This window comes from Syngnathus floridae, chromosome 11 (genome assembly GCF_059516105.1).
Source record: "Syngnathus floridae isolate MCC-2025c chromosome 11, RoL_Sflo_1.0, whole genome shotgun sequence".
NCBI lineage: Eukaryota > Metazoa > Chordata > Actinopteri > Syngnathiformes > Syngnathidae > Syngnathus > Syngnathus floridae.
The window spans coordinates 289,786-307,391 of NC_142423.1; the positions used below are offsets into that span (position 1 = coordinate 289,786).

The 17,606-nt window shown below is 44.7% G+C and overlaps 1 protein-coding gene and 1 long non-coding RNA gene across 2 annotated transcripts; both read right to left on the reverse strand.

The window, feature by feature from the left end:
* Nucleotides 1-9,741: 9,741 nt before the first annotated feature.
* Nucleotides 9,742-10,862, reverse strand: LOC148390216 (janus kinase and microtubule-interacting protein 3-like). Its single transcript, XM_088389618.1, has 6 exons — nucleotides 10,789-10,862; nucleotides 10,504-10,566; nucleotides 10,319-10,417; nucleotides 9,996-10,229; nucleotides 9,810-9,875; nucleotides 9,742-9,762 (listed from the first exon to the last, which is right to left on the reverse strand). The coding sequence occupies exons 1-6, from the start codon at nucleotides 10,855-10,857 to the stop codon at nucleotides 9,742-9,744; spliced, it is 552 nt and encodes a 183-aa protein (XP_088245744.1). The 5' UTR covers nucleotides 10,858-10,862.
* A 2,126-nt stretch (nucleotides 10,863-12,988) lies between these two features.
* Nucleotides 12,989-14,284, reverse strand: LOC148390217 (uncharacterized). The gene is made up of 3 exons (XR_015861439.1): nucleotides 13,679-14,284; nucleotides 13,227-13,420; nucleotides 12,989-13,102 (listed from the first exon to the last, which is right to left on the reverse strand). It is a non-coding gene; the product is annotated as an uncharacterized LOC148390217 (long non-coding RNA).
* Nucleotides 14,285-17,606: the final 3,322 nt, after the last annotated feature.

Consider the following 17,606-nt stretch of genomic DNA (forward strand, 5'->3'; position numbering starts at 1 on the left):
TTATTTAATGGGAAGAAGACTTATTTAGTTTATTTAATCTATTTTTGTTCCCTGGCAAAATTGGATTTGCTGAAATTGTATTTTGCCAAATCTTGCCTTGAGACCTGATAGGAAGTATTAAACGCTTAGTTAAATCAATACAAGTTGGTAATAAGAGCGAGTAATGTTGGTTGAACCGATGAATGAAGGTTGAAAGCAATTTAAATTATGACTTTGTATAAATACTAGATATTAACAGAACATCTACTGCGCGAAATGGGCAGAGTTTACTTGTTTGAGAAGGAGTGGCTTATTCAAAACTAAGATTTATTTAATCTGTTTGTTCCCAGGCAAAATTGGATGTGATGCAATTCCAAATTTCACCACATGATGGTGCCCAATTTTGACTTCATAGGACATATTAAACACTTGGCTTGTTATTATGTTCAAGGTAATCAGATTTGTTTATTATTCTAATGGCCTCTTCAAAACTATTCTGGATTACTACTTTGGATCTATTCTACATTACTTGGCAACAACATACTCTGTAACAGATTAGGCAGTATAATCATATCTGTTAACTTGAGAGTGCCCACACTCAATCTACTTATCGTGATGTTTTAAATCAATTACTGTTAGACATTATTTGTCTGATAATCTACCAAATCTTTGAATTGAAGAATTTGTGATTTAATTAATAGCTTGTTGTTATGTTAAGGGTAATCAGACTTGTATATAATTCTAATGGCCTTCTTTTGAAAACTATTCTGAATTACAACTTTGGATCTTATATTACTTTGCAACAATCTACTCCGTGACAGATTAGGCAGTATAATCACATATGTTAACTTCAGTGCCCACACTGTATTTATTTATGGTTATTTGTTAAATCAAGTACTGTTAGACATGAAATAGGAAGTGTTTAACATAAATGTTATGGCTACTCACCATTGTAGCTCGCTCCTGGTCAATGATACGAGCCTCTTCTTGCAGTGGAAAACTTGCAGCCAACAAACACCGTGGAACCTAAAGGAATGAAATTAAACATTAACATTTCGCCTCGACCAATTTTCACACGTACAACGCAACGCGGCTACACTTCTGCTATTACAAACGTAAATCTCCTTAAACACAATGAGTGTTACTTACCGTGTACGCTCTAGACGGTCCAGTTGCAAGCAGAAAATAAAGATATTTCTGTTGATAATCGTCGCTGCTCAGTGGCTCACGGCCATCGCGCCAACAGATTTGAATTTTGGCGGAGGTTCGGGCAATTACGTCATATCCACGGCACATGACTGCGACGTAATACCCGCTTATCTGAAACGGCAGTTAAAAGTAGAGTTACATCAAGTTTTCTTGGAACCTAAACGAATGAAAGAAAACTATCATTTGGCCACAACCAACATTCACAGATACAACACAACGTGCGGGGTTGGGGTTAAAGATTGAGTGAAGGGCCCTCGTTTTAAACTACTGTTTTGAAAAGGAGTGGGAACAAGTAAGACGTATTTAATTTATTTAATGGGAAGTAGTAAGACTTATTAAATTTATTTAATCTACTTTTCTTCCCAGGCAAAATTTGATGTGCTGCAATTCCAAATTTCCAAAGTGAATGAAGGAATGAAGTCCTTTAAATTATGATTTTGTATAAATACTAGGCATTAACACAAAATCGACGGCACAAAATGGGCAGACTTTACTTGTTTGAAAAGGACTGGTTACAAGACAGACTTTTTTAATTTATTTAATGGGAAGAAGACTTATTTAGTTTAATTGATCTATTTTTGTTCCCTGCCAAAATTCGATTTGCTGCAATTCCAAATTTCCAAAGTGAATGAAGGAAAGAAGTCGTTTAAATTATGATTTTGTTTAAATACTAGGCATAGACACAAAATCTACGGCACAAAATGGGCAGACTTTACTTGTTTGAAGAGGACTGGTTACAAGACAGACTTTTCTGATTTATTTAATGGGAAGAGGACTTATTTAGTTTATTTAATCTATTTTTGTTCCCTGGCAAAATTGGATTTGCTGAAATTGTATTTTGCCAAATCTCGATTTGAGACCTGATAGGAAGTATTAAACGCTTAGTTAAATCAATACAAGTTGGTAATAAGAGCGAGTAATGTTGGTTGAACCGATGAATGAAGGTTGAAAGCAATTTAAATTATGACTTTGTATAAATACTAGATATTAACAGAACATCTACTGCGCAAAATGGGCAGAGTTTACTTGTTTGAGAAGGAGTGGCTTATTCAAAACTAAGATTTATGTAATCTGTTTGTTCCCAGGCAAAATTGGATGTGATGCAATTCCAAATTTCACCACATGATGGTGCCCAATTTTGACTTCATAGGACATATTAAACACTTAGCTTGTTATTATGTTCAAGGTAATCAGATTTGTTTATCATTCTAATGGCCTCTTCAAAACTATTCTGGATTACTACTTTGGATCTATTCTACATTACTTGGCAACAACATACTCTGTAACAGATTAGGCAGTATAATCACATATGTTAACTTGAGAGTGCCCACACTCAATCTACTTATCGTGATGTGTTAAATCAATTACTGTTAGACATTATTTGTCTGATAATCTACCAAATCTTTGAATTGAAGAATTTGTGATTTAATTAATAGCTTGTTCAGGGTAATCAGACTTGTATATAATTCTAATGGCCTTCTTTTGAAAACTATTCTGAATTACAACTTTGGATCTTATATTACTTTGCAACAATCTACTCCGTGACAGATTAGGCAGTATAATCACATATGTTAACTTCAGTGCCCACACTGTATTTATTTATGGTTATTTGTTAAATCAAGTACTGTTAGACATGAAATAGGAAGTGTTTAACATAAATGTTATGGCTACTCACCATTGTAGCTCGCTCCTGGTCAATGATACGAGCCTCTTCTTGCAGTGGAAAACTTGCAGCCAACAAACACCGTGGAACCTAAAGGAATGAAATTAAACATTAACATTTCGCCTCGACCAATTTTCACACGTACAACGCAACGCGGCTACACTTCTGCTATTACAAACGTAAATCTCCTTAAACACAATGAGTGTTACTTACCGTGTACGCTCTAGACGGTCCAGTTGCAAGCAGAAAATAAAGATATTTCTGTTGATAATCGTCGCTGCTCAGTGGCTCACGGCCATCGCGCCAACAGATTTGAATTTTGGCGGAGGTTCGGGCAATTACGTCATATCCGCGGCATTTGACTGCGACGTAATACCCGCTTATCTGAAACGGCAGTTAAAAGTAGAGTTACATCAAGTTTTCTTGGAACCTAAACGAATGAAAGAAAACTATCATTTGGCCACAACCAACATTCACAGATACAACACAACGTGCGGGGTTGAGGTTAAAGATTGAGTGAAGGGCCCTCGTTTTAAACTACTGTTTTGAAAAGGAGTGGGAACAAGTAAGACGTATTTAATTTATTTAATGGGAAGTAGTAAGACTTATTAAATTTATTTAATCTACTTTTCTTCCCAGGCAAAATTTGATGTGCTGCAATTCCAAATTTCCAAAGTGAATGAAGGAATGAAGTCCTTTAAATTATGATTTTGTATAAATACTAGGCATTAACACAAAATCGACGGCACAAAATGGGCAGACTTTACTTGTTTGAAAAGGACTGGTTACAAGACAGACTTTTTTAATTTATTTAATGGGAAGAAGACTTATTTAGTTTAATTGATCTATTTTTGTTCCCTGCCAAAATTCGATTTGCTGCAATTCCAAATTTCCAAAGTGAATGAAGGAAAGAAGTCGTTTAAATTATGATTTTGTTTAAATACTAGGCATAGACACAAAATCTACGGCACAAAATGGGCAGACTTTACTTGTTTGAAGAGGACTGGTTACAAGACAGACTTTTCTGATTTATTTAATGGGAAGAGGACTTATTTAGTTTATTTAATCTATTTTTGTTCCCTGGCAAAATTGGATTTGCTGAAATTGTATTTTGCCAAATCTCGATTTGAGACCTGATAGGAAGTATTAAACGCTTAGTTAAATCAATACAAGTTGGTAATAAGAGCGAGTAATGTTGGTTGAACCGATGAATGAAGGTTGAAAGCAATTTAAATTATGACTTTGTATAAATACTAGATATTAACAGAACATCTACTGCGCAAAATGGGCAGAGTTTACTTGTTTGAGAAGGAGTGGCTTATTCAAAACTAAGATTTATGTAATCTGTTTGTTCCCAGGCAAAATTGGATGTGATGCAATTCCAAATTTCACCACATGATGGTGCCCAATTTTGACTTCATAGGACATATTAAACACTTAGCTTGTTATTATGTTCAAGGTAATCAGATTTGTTTATCATTCTAATGGCCTCTTCAAAACTATTCTGGATTACTACTTTGGATCTATTCTACATTACTTGGCAACAACATACTCTGTAACAGATTAGGCAGTATAATCACATATGTTAACTTGAGAGTGCCCACACTCAATCTACTTATCGTGATGTGTTAAATCAATTACTGTTAGACATTATTTGTCTGATAATCTACCAAATCTTTGAATTGAAGAATTTGTGATTTAATTAATAGCTTGTTCAGGGTAATCAGACTTGTATATAATTCTAATGGCCTTCTTTTGAAAACTATTCTGAATTACAACTTTGGATCTTATATTACTTTGCAACAATCTACTCCGTGACAGATTAGGCAGTATAATCACATATGTTAACTTCAGTGCCCACACTGTATTTATTTATGGTTATTTGTTAAATCAAGTACTGTTAGACATGAAATAGGAAGTGTTTAACATAAATGTTATGGCTACTCACCATTGTAGCTCGCTCCTGGTCAATGATACGAGCCTCTTCTTGCAGTGGAAAACTTGCAGCCAACAAACACCGTGGAACCTAAAGGAATGAAATTAAACATTAACATTTCGCCTCGACCAATTTTCACACGTACAACGCAACGCGGCTACACTTCTGCTATTACAAACGTAAATCTCCTTAAACACAATGAGTGTTACTTACCGTGTACGCTCTAGACGGTCCAGTTGCAAGCAGAAAATAAAGATATTTCTGTTGATAATCGTCGCTGCTCAGTGGCTCACGGCCATCGCGCCAACAGATTTGAATTTTGGCGGAGGTTCGGGCAATTACGTCATATCCGCGGCATTTGACTGCGACGTAATACCCGCTTATCTGAAACGGCAGTTAAAAGTAGAGTTACATCAAGTTTTCTTGGAACCTAAACGAATGAAAGAAAACTATCATTTGGCCACAACCAACATTCACAGATACAACACAACGTGCGGGGTTGAGGTTAAAGATTGAGTGAAGGGCCCTCGTTTTAAACTACTGTTTTGAAAAGGAGTGGGAACAAGTAAGACGTATTTAATTTATTTAATGGGAAGTAGTAAGACTTATTAAATTTATTTAATCTACTTTTCTTCCCAGGCAAAATTTGATGTGCTGCAATTCCAAATTTCCAAAGTGAATGAAGGAATGAAGTCCTTTAAATTATGATTTTGTATAAATACTAGGCATTAACACAAAATCGACGGCACAAAATGGGCAGACTTTACTTGTTTGAAAAGGACTGGTTACAAGACAGACTTTTTTAATTTATTTAATGGGAAGAAGACTTATTTAGTTTAATTGATCTATTTTTGTTCCCTGCCAAAATTCGATTTGCTGCAATTCCAAATTTCCAAAGTGAATGAAGGAAAGAAGTCGTTTAAATTATGATTTTGTTTAAATACTAGGCATAGACACAAAATCTACGGCACAAAATGGGCAGACTTTACTTGTTTGAAGAGGACTGGTTACAAGACAGACTTTTCTGATTTATTTAATGGGAAGAGGACTTATTTAGTTTATTTAATCTATTTTTGTTCCCTGGCAAAATTGGATTTGCTGAAATTGTATTTTGCCAAATCTCGATTTGAGACCTGATAGGAAGTATTAAACGCTTAGTTAAATCAATACAAGTTGGTAATAAGAGCGAGTAATGTTGGTTGAACCGATGAATGAAGGTTGAAAGCAATTTAAATTATGACTTTGTATAAATACTAGATATTAACAGAACATCTACTGCGCAAAATGGGCAGAGTTTACTTGTTTGAGAAGGAGTGGCTTATTCAAAACTAAGATTTATGTAATCTGTTTGTTCCCAGGCAAAATTGGATGTGATGCAATTCCAAATTTCACCACATGATGGTGCCCAATTTTGACTTCATAGGACATATTAAACACTTAGCTTGTTATTATGTTCAAGGTAATCAGATTTGTTTATCATTCTAATGGCCTCTTCAAAACTATTCTGGATTACTACTTTGGATCTATTCTACATTACTTGGCAACAACATACTCTGTAACAGATTAGGCAGTATAATCACATATGTTAACTTGAGAGTGCCCACACTCAATCTACTTATCGTGATGTGTTAAATCAATTACTGTTAGACATTATTTGTCTGATAATCTACCAAATCTTTGAATTGAAGAATTTGTGATTTAATTAATAGCTTGTTCAGGGTAATCAGACTTGTATATAATTCTAATGGCCTTCTTTTGAAAACTATTCTGAATTACAACTTTGGATCTTATATTACTTTGCAACAATCTACTCGGTGACAGATTAGGCAGTATAATCACATATGTTAACTTCAGTGCCCACACTGTATTTATTTATGGTTATTTGTTAAATCAAGTACTGTTAGACATGAAATAGGAAGTGTTTAACATAAATGTTATGGCTACTCACCATTGTAGCTCGCTCCTGGTCAATGATATGAGCCTCTTCTTGCAGTGGAAAACTTGCAGCCAACAAACACCGTGGAACCTAAAGGAATGAAATTAAACATTAACATTTCGCCCGGACCAACATTCACACGTACAACGCAACGCGGCTACACTTCTGCTATTACAAACGTAAATCTTCTTAAACACAACGAGTGTTACTTACCGTGTACGCTCTAGGCAAAATTGGATGTGATGCAATTCCAAATCTATCTGAAACGGCAGTTAAAAGTAGAGTTACATCAAGTTTTCTTTTTTAATCAACACAATCATTTACAACCGTTGACCAGAAAGAATCGTCGAAATTCGACGTCCCCCACAAACGCCACGCTCACTCGCTTTTCAGGGCAACAAAAGTACTTCTTTTTAAAAACGATGAGTTGTACTTACCGTGTACGCTCTGGACGGTCCAGTTGCAAGCAGAAAACAAAAATATTTCTCTTGTTAGTCGTATGTTACCATCCGCTGTGTCTTTGTCAACATCGCCGCCATTTTCCTACTTCCTGCTGCGAGCCACGCCCACGGATTTAAATTTGGGCGGAAGCTCTTTCCATTGGCGTCGTTTTCGCGTATAGCAAATCCGATTGGTTGGGAAGGGGGCACGGTTATGCAGCCGAGGAGTCCTGTGATCGGTGGGATGTAAAGTAGGCGTCGACGTCACGTCCGCGTCACGTGACCACGACGTGGCAGACGTCAAATAGCAACCGCTGTTTTGTTTAGTAGACTTACAGTTGTTATGCATTGACATAATGGCGCACACACCAAATAGATTTAAATAAATTAAATAATTCTTCTGCCCACTCTCTTTTAAACAAGTTAACTCTCCCCGCGGATTTGAATTCCGGCGAAAGTTACGCCCATCGACGTCACGTATGTCACGTGACCACGACGTGGCAGATGTCATATAGCAACCGCTGTTTTGTTTAGTAGATTTACAGTTGTTATGCATTGGCATAATGGTGTGCACTCAAAATAGATTTAAATAAATTAAATATTTCTTCTGCCTACTCCCTTTTAAACAAGTTAACTCTGCCCACGTCCATTGACGTCTTGTCTGCGTCACGTGACCACGACGTAGCGACGTCATATAGTAACCGCTGTTTTGACCAGTAGACTTAGTTATTATGCGTTGACATAATGGCGCACTGGTTAGCATGGCCACCTCTTAAGCATGATGATGCGGGTTCGACGCCTGATCAATGTTAGCATGGAGTGAGCTGAAGTGCATGGCGCTGAAGATTTGAATCTTTGAAATGCGCTGAGGTCTGACATATCAGGCAGAATGGTTTGCCATCACGTTCAACAAAAAATAGAAACTTTCCCACTCTGATTAAAACGTCCTGTGTTCATCTACGTATTTTCGTTTTGCTGTGCATCTTTTCCCTGCCATTTCGAGAGCCCAATTGACACTCATAGTTTAAAGAAATGTGTTTGCCCATCCTACTTTGTGGAATTTCACCACATGCGCTTTTGACCAAAATACCAAATTGAACTCAAGTGAAGCCAACACGCACAACCCCCCCCCCCCCCCACACACACACACACACACACACAAATGTTGATATGAACATAAAAGAGCCGCATGCGGTTCGGGAGTTGCGGCTTGGCCAAACCTGTACTATACAACTTTATTTGTATAAAATTTTCACAACAGCTGTCACACAAACAAAGCGGGAAAAACCGAAGACGTGCGTGTTCCGCCCACGCTGGATTTATTTGCACCTTTGAAAAGACACCGTATTGCCGCAGATGTGGCAAAGAGTACTTTTGGGCATCTGAGACGGAAGGATGTCCAAAGCATCACGTCACCTGCTCTGGTAGGCATGGTGGTGGGACGTTGAGGTCAACCGCTTTGGGGTTGGCTGACTCTTTGATCGCAGGATGCCACACACTTGAAGACAGAAGCAGAAAAGCAGAGCTAAATGCAAAATGTACTCACCGGTGACTCCAATTTTTTTCCCCCCTGAAGAAACAGCTGGACGGGTGGCCCCGGCTGGCCAGTGGGACTCTTGTTATTCTGACCCTTTTTAGTGCGCGTTTGGGGCAACAACCGTTTTTTGTGGCGCTCTCTTCTGGTTCAAAAGTGCCCTGCATGTGAATTTGCTTTTCCTGCCTTCTGATTGGATGAGCGCCGGTGTGACGCGGTGCCTCTGTCACCGTGGCGGGGGGTATACGTTGGCATCGGAGCGTCTGCCAACGTCTGAGACCGGCTGGCAGTGTATCGGAGGTGTCGAGTGCGGTGCCGCTGGAGCTCACTCACCAGCTGGTGTTAGGGCCACAGAATGAAGGCCAAGGAGAAGAATAGAAAGAGAAACAGAAACTTCTCCTCCAATTGTTTGATTTGTCTCTTCTGAGCTTCGATGAATTCTTTCAGCTCTTTGTTCCTCTAGGACGGACAAATGGAAAGTGGCATTCAAAAGCCAGTAAGCGTGCAAGTAAGTGCCGGGCTGGCTTTGGGCCCTTACCTGTTGCGCGCTGTGCAGCAGATCCATTCTCTCTTGGAGGATGCAAGCGTCGCGCTCCCTCAACTCGCACATCAGGGCTCGCTTCCATTGGTCCACGGCGCTCCTAAGCTCTTCTCTCTGATCCGCCGTCAGCACGTCATTCACGCCAGCGTGGCTGGCTTTTTCGCCGTCCGTGGCGGGGCAGTCCCGCTGCGGTAGCGCCTCGTACAACATGGCCTCCAGCTCCAGGATCCTCTGGGCCGCAATCCTCGTCCATCAGTGGTCCGGCGGGAGATTTGAGGGCGGCTTACCTTATGAGCCTGGTCCATGGAACACTTCCTGAAGTCCAACTCTTCATCCAGGTAGCCCTTCTGCTTGCAGAACATATCCTAGCACAGCTCAAGGTCAGAATTGTTGGGGCACATTGCCGGAGTTCCCCTTGGCTGATGTCGCGTGTCTGTCTACCTTCTCACTTTCAATGTCCAACATCTTCTGTTGAAGTGCTGACTTGGTCACTTTGATGTATTCTAACCACTGAGGAAAGGCTGCTGTCACATAAGCAGAATGCGAGAGCGTGCGTGGACGTGCGCGTTACCTTCTCGGCTAGGGTGAGAAGGGTCCTGGCGTGAATCACGACCACCTGCTCCTCGTTGGTGAGATTCTGCAAGAGCCCAAAGGCACAGCGTCAACAAGCTTCTTTCAGCGCAAAGCCTTCCAAAAGTCACATTTGAGCCGCCGAGTCCCGTGGAGTGCGAACATAAGGAGTTCGACATACACTTACGGCGTTATAGCCCAGGATGTCCAGCTTCTTCATCAGATCACTGATGACGATGTCCGGGGGAAAGGCGCAAGGAGCAATGTAAGGTGTTCTGGGACCTCGGGTTAAGGTTAGGGTTGCGAGGGACGCCTTACGTACGCTCACGCCCTCGGCCTCGCAGTAGATCTGCAAAGGGCTGAGGCCGTCTGGGAAACGGACTTGCAGAAACTTCAAGACGGGGGAGCGCCACTCCCTCTCCTGAAAGGCAGAGGCATGCATCCGTCCGTCCGTCCGTCCGTCCGTCCGTCACATCTCTGGCCTCAACACGCTTGTGCGAGTCTTCCCACCTCCAGCTCCAGGATGCGGAACTCAAGCAGTTCGTTTTGGTCTCGGATATCCTGGATGTGCTCTTTCAGACGCGCTTCTTCCGCCTCCATCCGCCTGACCTGAAAAGACAGTCAGACCTCATCTGCGGGGCTTCCCGACAGGTGTGACGCCAAGCGACTCCGCCCAGCGCCTTTCTTTCCGTCACCTTTTCGGCCAACTGCTGATTGCTCTGACGCAGCAGCTGCTTCTCCTCCATCCACTTGACATTCTAGAAGAGACAAACGCGTGGACAGCTTTGGAATGTTGTGTCATTTCCATCCACAAATTCTTTGGTTGACTGGAAAATGACATTTGCTTTTCTCCGCATTTTCCCAGCCACGTTCGGGGGGGGGGGGGGGGGGGGGGTTGGTCCAGTAATGCCAGACGGATGAGTGACTGAAGAATGTAGCTATTTTGTCTGAGAAAAAGGTGTGCTCATTGATGAGCTTACCTGTCCTTGTTGCTTCAGCGCTGACTCCAGATCTGCTACTCTGCTTTGATAGTGACCCATTTCTACCATCAGCTTTTCTCTGGTCTGAAAGGAGGAGGAGGGAGGCTCCTCCTCCTCCTTTCAGACCAGAGAACACCCGAGGCTGGGTGAGAACGGGGAGGCTGCGACCCGGCCGGGGGTTGCGGGAAGGGGCGCCACCTTGATCTCCTTCTCGGCGTCGTAGTCCCCTTTCGCTGGTCTGGGCTAGCAGAGCGTAGGCTCGTTGCAGCGCTTGATATTCTTGCGTCAGCTGGCGGTAGCGAAGCTCCGCCTCTTCATGCACACACCAATGCAACACAGCACTAGTACCAGAATCAGTCAGACCGGCGACAAAGCACCCGCGACGCAAAGACGAGTCCGATTCCAGGCTGAAGAGGAATGTTTGGTGCCAATACGCTGGCAGAAATGGCGGGCTACCTCTTCGGGTTCCGTGTCGGGGGTTCTGTCGGTGTGAAAAGACAAGGACGATCCGTCCGAGTCCACCAACACGTCTTCGTCGTAGCCGTAAAATGTTTCGATGACCTGCGGGCGCGGAAGCAAACATCTCTCTGAACAAACTGAAGCGACACCTCACGATGAATCGACGAGAGGAACGATAGCGAGAAAAAGGCCATTTCATCTTGCGCAACACCAAGCAGCCGCAAACAAACAGACTCACCTTGCAGGACCTCACGCTTTGTTCCTCCTCAGAGATTCTCGACGTCGGTATCGTAGCAGCAAATCTCTCTCCTGTCGACACAAATAATCCGCCTTTGAGATTCTTTGGATGCAAAGGGAACGAACGGCTCCGGCGCAGAAACAAACGCGACTCACAATGACATTTCTGACATGAGCTCCTGTCTCCAGAGCCTGAAAAACACGTCACCGGCGATGATTGGAGGGACGCTCGTCTTTTCCAAAAGTGACAACTACAGGGTGTGTCAGGGTTTTCCAGATTATCTTTATCGTATCATTGTGTTGCTTTGACTTTGACTGCGACCTGTAATAAATAATATTATTTATCCCTTATTTATCCCTATCGCTTATCCCTTCCTACACAAAGTCGTAAAACACCCCTTGCTATGTTTTGACTAGAGGTCAAGGGCTTCCTCTATTCAATCCACTCTTACACCCACCCTGTTTCTCTTAATTAAAATGCTCGTGCAGGAGCCGAGAGTCAGACTTCATTCGTACAACGGATGGACTCTCCACCTGCAGGTGTCCAAAAGAACTTACTTGTCTCCCGTGTGGTTCTTGCAAAATAAGTTGGAGCGAGCGCAACTCTAACAGGGTGCATTTTGCCACTAGCTGCCTACGGACAATGACGTCGCGCTCGCGGCTCATGGTTGACGGGCTGAGCAGCCGGGCAAGTCCGTCGTTTTCAGCGCACAGCGAGTGGCAAAGGCGCTGACAAAACGGGAGCTTTGAGCTGCTGAAAACGGCAAAACAAGTCTAAAGCGTGTTCAAACGCGTGCGCACAATGCTCCTGCTTGAAAGGTCGGAATTTAAGGGGCCAATTTTTTGGATGGCGGCCGCCGGCCAAGCTTTGGACGGAAAAGGTTTCCTGGCGACAGCGAGCGAGCGCGGCGCTGCCGTACGTGCACCGAGTCGCCTGCCTGAAGACCTTGGACAAGTCGTCGATGATGTGCCGCTGCTCCACAACTTGAAGGAACTCCATTTCACCGTCCTGCTGGCCGCAACCGCGGTCCAGGTCATTGAGCGAACTAGGCCTTCTCTGTGGAACACAAATGCAGTGGACTCTGTTGGCACGCCGCCGTTGTCCGCGTCGACTTACCAAGCTTGCCATCTCCTCGTTCTCCTGGGTGACAAAGCGCACTTTGTTTTCAAGGCGACACAGCACCAGCGAGAGTTCTTCATTCTTCCTGCTCAGGCGTTTGTTTTTGTACAGGAGTGGCAGAAACTGGCTTTCTGTTTCTCTCAGTCGCTTTAGCTGCAAGCATGAAGTGCGGGATGTGAAAGACGCACAACACGCGGGCCAGAACGTATCCATTCCTTTTGCATCGGTTTGAACGGAATCGTGGCTTTGGCTCCCAATAAAAGACATCTACCAGGCAACCGACTCGCCGCGCCGCTCAACTAATAAGCAAGCGCAATGGGTGCCTCGCTGGATGGCGCGCATCAAACGTAGCGCAAACCTTCAAGCGTGCCGTCAATAAATTACCAGTTCATTGCGCTCTTCAGAAAGCAGGGCGTTTCGATCCTCCAGTTTCCTGATGACTGCGCTGAGCTCAGCGATTTTCAGATGAAACCGTCGCGTGTCCCGATCCTCCTGAGACTGAAAACGCCCCGCAACACACACACACAAGCACTCGTTCAAAGTTCAAAACTGTTTTTGTGCTACCTTCCTCCAGCAACGAACTAAGTCATGCGTACTGCAAGTGTGTGATGAGGTGGCTTACGCAATGAAGAGGATTGCTAGTAGCGGCGTTGACCCCACTTCCAGGGTAGTTTAGGCCCGCCCTTTGGGAATCCCTCAGGGCAGCGATCTGCTGCTCGGCAGCCTGAGTCTGCAGCTGAAGGCGGTGGACGTGGCCGGCCCCAGGGCTTCATCCAAAACACTAACCGCTCTGTCTTTCAGCTTGATCTCATCCGTCTGGATGTACAAACGGGGAGCGCTCAGGCAGGCGGGCAAACTCATTTGCCAGAATTGTGACAAAAACAAAGAGAGCAACCGGCCAATTTTTTTCTTGAATCGACTAGAACACCTTTGCTGTGACAAAAGCGAAGCGAGCAACCGGACATTTTCTTCTTGTGAAATAGAATAGAATAGAATGCCTTAGGTGTCATTGCACTGCAGGTATACAACGAAATTGGGAACATAGCCACGCACCGCGCATCTGATCAGTCCTACCAGTCGGCGGATCTCCCTCTCGCAGTCTCTCTTGGTTCGGCTCAGCTCCTCCCGATGCTGGTGATGAGCCGATCGGAGCTCGGCCGCTCGGGACTGCCAGGCCTGCTGGGCCGCTGCCAGGACTTCTTCCGCGCTCCTGGTGGAGGCGACACCGCTCGGTCTCCCGACACCGCCGCGTCTCCTCCACCTCCGCCAGCAAAGCGCCCCCCCTCCTCACCTGAGCAGACATTGCGCCACACCGGGCCGTTGAGACCGCAACGGAGCGCCGCGACGCTTACTGGGGACAAGCTACACAATACGGTAGCGGCCGCATCGAAGCCCGACGTGGCATGCGGATAGTCAGACACGGATAGAGCGGATCACCTTGTCCATGGAGCCGTCCCTCAGGCTGAGGACCAAGGCATTCAGTCGCTGGATCTCTCCATCTTTGATTTTGATCACTCTCATCAGCTCCATTTCATGCTGCCGCAGTAATGTCTCCCTGGTAATGGCTAACTCTTTCTGCTTCTCCTCATGGAGTTTGCTTTTGAGTTCCGTCATGGCGGCGGTGGCACGGTGGTGCTCCGCCCGCAGGTCCTGACTTCTCTCTCTCTCCAGACAGCTGACCTGACATGACTTAGACTTAGACAAACTTTATTGTCATCTTGTCTGCACATGGTGCATACAAAACGAAATTCCGTTGCATACGTCTTACAACAAAGTAGTGATATTGCAGTTGAATAGAAGTAACATATCCTATGAAAATATATATATATACATATATACTATATATATATATATATATATATTAAAAATAAGTATAAAGTGCAGCAGTGATAATTATGCAATAGTGCAAGTAGGCAAAACAGTATTCAAGAGTGTGCAGAGGAATGCTAAACCATGTATTAAACTTCTATTTAAAGGGTTTATACAAGTTCAGTAAAGTTGGTAGTGCGAGATAGTGCAAGATAGAGGTCCGTAGTGTCATAAAGTACAGTTCTGTGAATGTGTGATGCAGAGTTCAGTTTAGAGCTCAACAGTTCTAGTGTTCAACAGTCTGATGACAGCAGGGAAAAAGCTGTTGCAGAACCTGGTGGACCTGCAGCGGATGCTGCAAACCTCTTCCCAGAGGGCAGCAGGGAGAACAGTCCATGGTGGGGGTGTGATGGGTCATTGATGATGTTACGGGCACGGGACATGCAGCGCTGAGATGAAATGTCCTGAATGGAGGGAAGAGGAGCCCCTATGATCCTCTCTGCTGTCCTCACCACTCTCCTCACGTTCTTCCAATCGGAGGCGGTGCAGCCTCCACACCACACAGAGAGACAGCTTGTCAGAATGCTCTCTATGGTGCTCCTGTAGAACGTCCTCATGATGGGTGGGGGCAGGTGGGCTCTCCTCATCCTCCGCAGGAAGTACAAGCGCTTCTGTGCCCTCTTGACCAGTGCCGTAGTGTTCATAGTCCAGGTGAGGTCTTCTGTGATGTGGACCCCCAGGAATTTGGTGGTGCTGACCACCTCCACAGCTGAGCTGTTGATGATCAGTGGAGCGTGGTGAGGCTGTTTTTTCCTGAAGTCGACGATGATCTCCTTCATCTTCTCCTCATTCAGGATCAGGCTGTTTTCTCTGCACCAGCCCACCAGCTGCTCCACCTCCTCTCTGTAGTCCAGGTCGTTGTTGTCTCTGATGAGCCCCACCACCGTTGTGTCGTCTGCTGACTTCACGATGTGATTGGTGGTGAACCTGAGGACGCAGTCGTGTGTCATCAGGGTGCACAGCAGGGGGCTCAGGACGCAGCCCTGAAGGGAGCCTGTGCTGAGGGTGATGACATCAGAGGTGTTCTGTCCGACCCGGACTGACTGAGGTCTGTTGGTGAGGAAGTCTAGCAGCCAGTTGCGAAGGGGGGTGTTGAAGCCCAGGTGTTCCAATTTTCCTACCAGATGCTGTGGGATGATGGTGTTAAACGCTGAGCTGAAGTCCAGGAACAGCCTCCGCACATGGGTGTTCTTCTCCTCCAGGTGAGCCAGGCTCAGGTGAAGAACGGAGGAGATGGCGTCCTGAGTGGAGCGGTTTTGCCGGTCGGCAAACTGGAACGGGTCAAATAATAGGGGGAGTCTGGAAACGATGTGACCTTTAAGCAGCCTTTCGAAGCACTTCATCATAACCGGAGTCAGTGCAACAGGCCGGTAATCATTAAATGAGGTGATTTGAGGTTTCTTCGGCACCGGAATGATGGAGGCAGTCTTAAAGCACGCCGGCACTGTGGCTTGGCCCAGCGAGGTGTTAAAAATGTCTGTGATGACCCCAGCCAGATGACTTGCACATTCCCTGAACACACGCGCAGGAATGTTGTCGGGGCCAGGGGCCTTACAGGGGTTGACTCTCCTCAGGGTCTTCAACACATCGGCGGAGTCAAGGCAGAGTACCTCCTCTTCCTGATGGGGGACAGTTTTAACTGCTGGAGTGCCGTTTAGTGCCTCGAACCTCCCAAAGAAGTTATTTAGACCATTTAGAAAGTCAGCATCAACTACACCCACCGGGGGGGGGGAGGGTGAGTTGTAGTCTGTAATCGCCCGTATGCCTTGCCACATACTCCTGATGTTTTTGACGTCGTGGAAACGATCCTGAAATTTTCGACTGCGGTCTCGCTTCGCTATCCTGATGGCACGGTTCAAGTTGGCTCTCGCTGTCCTCAGTGTCTCCTTGTCGCCAGACTTGAAGGCAGAGTTCCGCGCTCGTAGCGTTTGACGTACCTCCTCAGTCATCCAGGGTCGTTGGTTGCCCCGGGTGATGATATTCTTAGTGGTGCTGACGTCCTCGGTGCATTTGTTGATGTAGGCTGACACAGTCATGGCACACGCATGTCTAATCTACATCGGGAAAACTGGGAGGGAGGGAGGCAGGCAGGGAGGCAGGCAGGGAGGCAGGCAGGGAGGCAGGCAGGGAGGCAGGCAGGGAGGCAGGCAGTGTCTGTCTGTTGAGGTTTTCACCTTGTTCTTCTCCTGCTGAAGTTCTAACTGGACGTCCATCAGTTTGGTTCTCAGCTCGTCATTGGCGGCCTGAAGGGCGTCCGTTCGCTCCGCCTTGGCCCGCCCTGCCGGAGCTCGTTTGGACATCTCTTACTCGAGTCTCGCCCGGTCGTCAGTCAGAGATCACAACATTTGTACCTGGAGAGCACAAACGCAGCGCTGTTTTCCACTGGCTTCGAACTCAACTTCAATCGGTACCGTAACTTACAACATCATAAACATAGAACTAGCTTGACTTATTCATTGAATAAATGCATTTGGTTCTTCAAAACTGCATCACGCAACATAGCGTGACCGAGACGGCCGTTATCCACCTGCGTGAAGTTATTTGGTGAAATGAATGAGATGTTTAAGACACCATCGTTCTGTCTCTATGTAGATGAAGGTAAATAATCGATTGCTGAAGGTCCAAAGGTGTTGTGATAAACAAATAAACATATTAGTGATTAGTGACATATTTGTGATAAACATATTAGGCAGGATAATCACATATGTTAACGTGACTGCCCACACTGTATTTATTTATGGTTATTTGTTAAATCGAGTACTGTTAGACATGAAATAGGAAGTGTTTAACATAAATGGAAGACGAAAGGGGTACTCACCATTGTAGCTCCTGCTGGTCAATGATACGAGCCTCTTCTTGCAGTGGAAAACATACAGCCAACAAACACTGTGGAACCTAAAGGAATGAAATTAAACATTAACATTTAGCCTCAACCAACATTCACAGATACAACGCAACGCAAACTACACAAACGTAAATCTTTTTAAACACAATGAGTTGTACTTACCGTGTACGCTCTAGACGGTCCACTTGCAAGCGGAAAATAAAGATATTTCTGTTGATAATCGTCGTGTTTGTATCCGGTGTCTCGCTCAAGGCCATTGCGCCCACAGATTTGAATTTTGGCGAGAGT

Coding starts and splice junctions, on each gene's coding strand:
- LOC148390216 (XM_088389618.1), bottom strand. CDS start 10,857: ATGGTAGAAATGGGTCACTATCAAAGCAGAGTAGCAGATCTGGAGTCA. Junction 10,418..10,503: donor ATCAGCAGTTGGCCGAAAAG/GTGACGGAAAGA, acceptor CTGTCTTTTCAG/GTCAGGCGGATGGAGGCGGA. Junction 10,230..10,318: donor TCCGCATCCTGGAGCTGGAG/GTGGGAAGACTC, acceptor TCTGCCTTTCAG/GAGAGGGAGTGGCGCTCCCC.